The 4824-nt window shown below is 41.9% G+C and overlaps 1 protein-coding gene across 1 annotated transcript; it reads left to right on the forward strand.

The window, feature by feature from the left end:
- Positions 1-218: 218 nt before the first annotated feature.
- On the forward strand, positions 219-4085 carry crybb1l3 (crystallin, beta B1, like 3). Its single transcript, XM_006802043.3, has 6 exons — positions 219-429; positions 1363-1436; positions 1559-1677; positions 1753-1885; positions 2373-2515; positions 3083-4085. The coding sequence occupies exons 2-6, from the start codon at positions 1371-1373 to the stop codon at positions 3249-3251; spliced, it is 630 nt and encodes a 209-aa protein (XP_006802106.1). The 5' UTR covers positions 219-429; positions 1363-1370; the 3' UTR covers positions 3252-4085.
- The last annotated feature ends 739 nt before the right edge of the window (positions 4086-4824 follow it).

Raw genomic sequence — 4824 nt, forward strand, 5'->3', positions numbered from 1 at the left:
ATGAAAGACAGAGAAGAAAAAACACGAAGAAAAGCAAAAGCTTTTTAAAATAAAGTCACGAAGACAAGTGGCAGCTTCACACACACAGGACAAACACACCTAAATGTGTGTGTGTGTGTGTGTGTGTGTGTGTGTGTGTGTGTGTGTGTGTGTGTGTGTGTGTGCAGACTTTCTGCTGATGGCAGTGACTGTCCCTGGTCCCCCACAATGGTCCAGGACAACAAAAGGAGCAGCTGAGTCATCATGACTTGTCCACAGATTAGCAGCGTGCCCTTTGACCCCACATTGTGAGCCAGCTCACAGCCAATGAGAAGTCAGAATCCTGCCTCTGTAGACTTGGTTTGGATGTGAATGTATATATATATCCCCTCTCATAAGGTCGGCGTCCATCACTTTCTCTAAAGGTCGGCCATTCCTTCAATTGTAACTGTAAGTTTTTCCTCTTTCTAACTTTTAAAGAACTGCTTTGGAAATGATGTGTTTGTTTTCCTGTCTACTGACACCTTGGACTCAAAGAACCAACTAGGGACTGCCTCTTCTCTTAAACCTTAACTCTGGCCTGAACAGGAGGAATATTGACACAGAATGCAGTTTACGTGTTCATTTGTCATCCTGAAGTTAACATGAATGAGAAAGATAAGAGACTGCGCCCAGTGCTTTTGTCCTTAAAAAGCCGCTCAGGCCACTATTGACAGATTTGTGGATGATCATTGACTGTTCTTGCAGTCCTGGAATATTTACACAGTCAATACAACTTTAAGGTCAAAATCTGAGTTATTATAACTAAGTTAAGCATTAAAAACTGATCAGCCTTAGATTTATGTTCACATAATAACGATGTGTCCAAAATGCTTGAATATAAAGACACCCATAGTTTATTTTTTTATTTTATAATGAGCTCAATCATTTTCAGAACTGATTTTTTTTTTTTATCCTTAATGAGCAGCTTGACTCTACTTAAACCCTGTTTTTGTTGAACTGGTGTGGTAGAAGTTCTCACCTTGATCCCAACTGTGATGTCACTGCTGGATGTGCCAGAAGAAAAACTGACTTCAAATGATGTGTTTCAGTTTGCTTTGTGTTGACTCATTTTATAGACTGCAAAAGTAAAACAAGCTATATCTGAAAACAGCCATTGGATAACTCTGAGAAAAACCTACTTTTAAATGAATAAGCATCAAGAATCTATCCAGCGAATCTTTAGAAAAAGAAAAGAATAGTAATCTTTGCGTTTAAATGACCACTATTTTAATTTAATTGCCGTGCTGGAGTTTATGCCATGTTCCAGCAGTCGAGTGGAAGTAATTATCCTCTTCAGGATCTCTAAAAACAGCTGACTGACTTCATGCTTCTTCCCTCTAGAGCTGATCATGTCTCACTCAGGTGCTCAAGGCAGCATAGGCAGCCACTCTGCCATTGGGCTGCGCAATCACAAGGTACTACTACAGTTTTCTTTTTAACATGAAGAGCCCTAAAAAAAAACATGAAAACAAGTAATTATGTATCTAAAGTACTGTACTTGAGAAACTAATGCTTTCAGTGTGTTTTTACTTTTCAGATATACCTCTATGAATACGAGAACTTCCAGGGACGTAGAATGGACCTGTTTGGAGAGTCCCGTAACCTGTGCGAGAAGGGCATGGAGAGAATCGGCTCCATCCGGGTAGAGATTGGACCGTAAGTCAATCACACTATAAGTGACAGCACACTTTAGGTTGCCCCTTTTCCTTATCTGTTTGTCCGCCTCTCCAGCTGGGTCGGGTATGAGCAGCAGAACATGACCGGTGAGATGTTCATACTGGAGAAAGGAGAGTACCCCCGCTGGGACACCTGGTCCAACAGCTACAGGTGCGACCGCATCATGTCAATCAGACCTCTCCGGATGGTAAGTTGTGGTGGACATTTTTCCGCCTGTTAACTTTTGGTTTTGTTTCTGGTGTCCGCCTCACGTTGCAGCTCGTGTCCATCTATTCTTTCTTTTGTCTTTTGCTGGCTCAAAGGAAAATTTTTTTTGGTGTGAGGGGAGGGGTTCACAGTTGTAGTTATACGTGTATTTATAGTCTTCTTCCATTTTTGGATGAAAGGATTCATTAGATGTCTTTTTTTGCAGCTGTTTCATTTTCAACTATAAAAAAACCCCAAACAACAAAAAGTATTCAGTGTTGTTTTTCAAGGATTTGATTTTATCTTCTAAAACATTTATATTACACAACCATTGTGTATTTATGCATACATCATTTATCCTCAGTAATCATAATAATGCTTTGGTTATGTTGTTTTTTGTTTTTTGTTTGTTTTGTTTTGTTTGTTAATCTAGAATAGAAATATGAACATTTACACAATCTGTGACAAACAATGTATTTCTCCAACAGGACCCGCAGGACCACAAGATCTGCTTGTATGAATGTGCAAATTTTGAGGGTCGTAAGATGGAAGTGTGCGACGAAGATATTCCAAGTTTGTGGTCTTACGGCTTCCAGGATCGTGTTGCCAGCATTCAGGTCACCGGTGGAACGTAAGCCATTTCTAGTCATCTTTTTTGGCTAATTCGACTCAGGCTCAGTGGCAAATCCCCACTTGGTTTGAGCTCTCTGTTTAGGGCATGTTTTTTGGGTGATCGAGGGGTACTGTTCACCCTGACTGGAGGGGCATTGGGCCATAACTGGTAGACTTGATGACCTCACTGAAGGCCAGAATCCAAAATGCCTCTATCAGATAATATGGATTATTTATAGCTTTAGTGTATTTGGGCTCTTCAGATTCAAAGATTCCAGAATTAGTCAAAAGGCTCCTTTTCATCTGTAGTCTCACAGATCGGACAAAAATAATAACCAAGAAATATAACACACCGTCAGACAGTGTACACCTATATAGCCCATCAAATACTTAAAATTACAACATGGAAATCCACAGTGCAATAAGAAAAGACAGAACAAATAAATATGAAAACAGATGTAAAATATGAAGCACTGGGAGGTGTTGTCTTATACAGAAAATACCTTTGTCATTTGTATAGCAACGTAGGTGAAAACTGAAAGCTAAAGCATTGTAGTTAACCTCTGTTTCTGTCTTCTTCACATAGCTGGGTGGGTTACCAGTACCCTGGCTACCGTGGCTACCAATATATGCTTGAAATGGGTCCTTTCAAGCACTGGAATGAGTGGGGAGCCCACCACCCCCAGATCCAGTCCATCCGCCGCGTGAGAGATATGCAGACGCACCGTAGGGGCTGCTTCGAAATGACCGCATAGAGGAGTCCAGTTGACTAAAAAGGAGGGAATAGCAAGGGTGAAGTCATGCTGCTAAAAACATCCCCTGGAGATCCTTCAGCAGCCACATGGCCACACCAGCTAACAGCGTTTTAATATTGTTTTCTGGTAGGATTTGGAAGTATGTGGCGGGGTGAACGATTCTGAATGGGATGAAAATTTCTTATTGTCACAGACTCTCAGAGTAACTGTAACACAGGTTTAAAAAAACAGTAGCAAAGCTCTCTGTCTACAGACCTCATGGAAAGATTATATGATTTATCTGAACGGGGGATTAAAGGGGATTAGTGGATTTAATGGTTTGTGTTTATTAGTTTGTTTCAATGCTATTTTTCCAATCATACCTGCAACTCTTTGATTTTATTTTTATTTACTCGATGATGTATTTCAAGCTAAAATGATGTCACTAAGCCTGTTCATCACGGAGCTCTCCTTCTCCTGGGATCCATAGTCTAGTCTAGAATAAAGGTACACATATCATATCTGCTTACAAAGTACTACCATGGACAGCTCTCAACCCAACACATGGCCTGCAGTTATTTCTCCAGGCAGAGGGAGGCACCATATCCTCATCGCAAAGCAACAGCCTCAGAGACTGGAGGGCAATGCTGGTTAATCATTAAAATAGACTTAAAAGGAAGAAGAAGAAAAAAGAGCAGTGCAGAGCTGTGGGTTGCTGATGTGAATATCTTTTGGCTGGCCTGTTTCACCTCACTGATGGGGCTGTCCAGAAGGTTTGCATTTTAAATGTTCTCAGGGATGCTGGCATCTGGAAAACAACTTTCCAATGGAAAAATAAAAGAACTGTACCTGAAAGCAAGTCTCACTGGGCCTACTTTCTTTTCTCTCTTGTTGTTTTTTGCTTTTCTTCAGATGTTGCTGATGTTCGATGCTGCTCAGACTGGCTATGAAACAGCAGTCTGAAGTGCCTTTCTTTGTCATTCAACTCGCTCTTTTGATTTTCCAGCCTGGAACTCAAGTTTCTTGTTTCTGGTTCACTCTCAACACATTCACTGGACCCTACCTGCTGGCACACAAGCATCAGACAGATGTGAACACGTGGATCTTCAAAGCAGACAGTGCCAAAGCATAATCTAGACCATATGGTCTAAATAGTTCTGTGACTATATCGTGACATTATTTGGTTTGCCGCATTTCTATCTTGATGACTCTCTTCAGCTGTGCAGTGCCAAGCCTCAGCACCGATTATATTTCGGAGGCTAAATACCTGCCCTAAAAAACAAAACAAAAACAGAGAGTCTTGCGTTGTGTAGCTTGCACATTCGAGCTCCGCCGTGCACTTTAGCACCACTGTCTCTTTCCACACAGCGGTGCAGTGAACGCACCATCCACAATACGATTTCCAGCGGTTATTCCTGACCCCCGCTAACTTCCACGCGGGAGGTGCCAGAGCTCATCTCGGAGGTGCGAAACTGTTATTGAGCAAAAAGCCAACCGCGCACGCACCGGCAGCGCATGACGAGGCGCGCAGACGGACAGCCACGCATCGCCGGTCGCTTTAAAGCCGCAGGATTTGGATTAAATAGCTGCGAGA

The sequence above is a fragment of the Neolamprologus brichardi genome, chromosome 14, assembly GCF_056152115.1.
Source record: "Neolamprologus brichardi isolate AB-2024 chromosome 14, ASM5615211v1, whole genome shotgun sequence".
Taxonomy (NCBI): domain Eukaryota; kingdom Metazoa; phylum Chordata; class Actinopteri; order Cichliformes; family Cichlidae; genus Neolamprologus; species Neolamprologus brichardi.

Excerpts from the sequence above, each read along its gene's own strand:
- crybb1l3 (XM_006802043.3), top strand. The coding sequence starts at position 1,371 with ATGTCTCACTCAGGTGCTCAAGGCAGCATAGGCAGCCACTCTGCCATT. Across the intron at positions 1,886-2,372 it reads CAATCAGACCTCTCCGGATG|GACCCGCAGGACCACAAGAT; the intron begins GTAAGTTGTGGT and ends TTTCTCCAACAG. Across the intron at positions 2,516-3,082 it reads ATTCAGGTCACCGGTGGAAC|CTGGGTGGGTTACCAGTACC; the intron begins GTAAGCCATTTC and ends TTCTTCACATAG.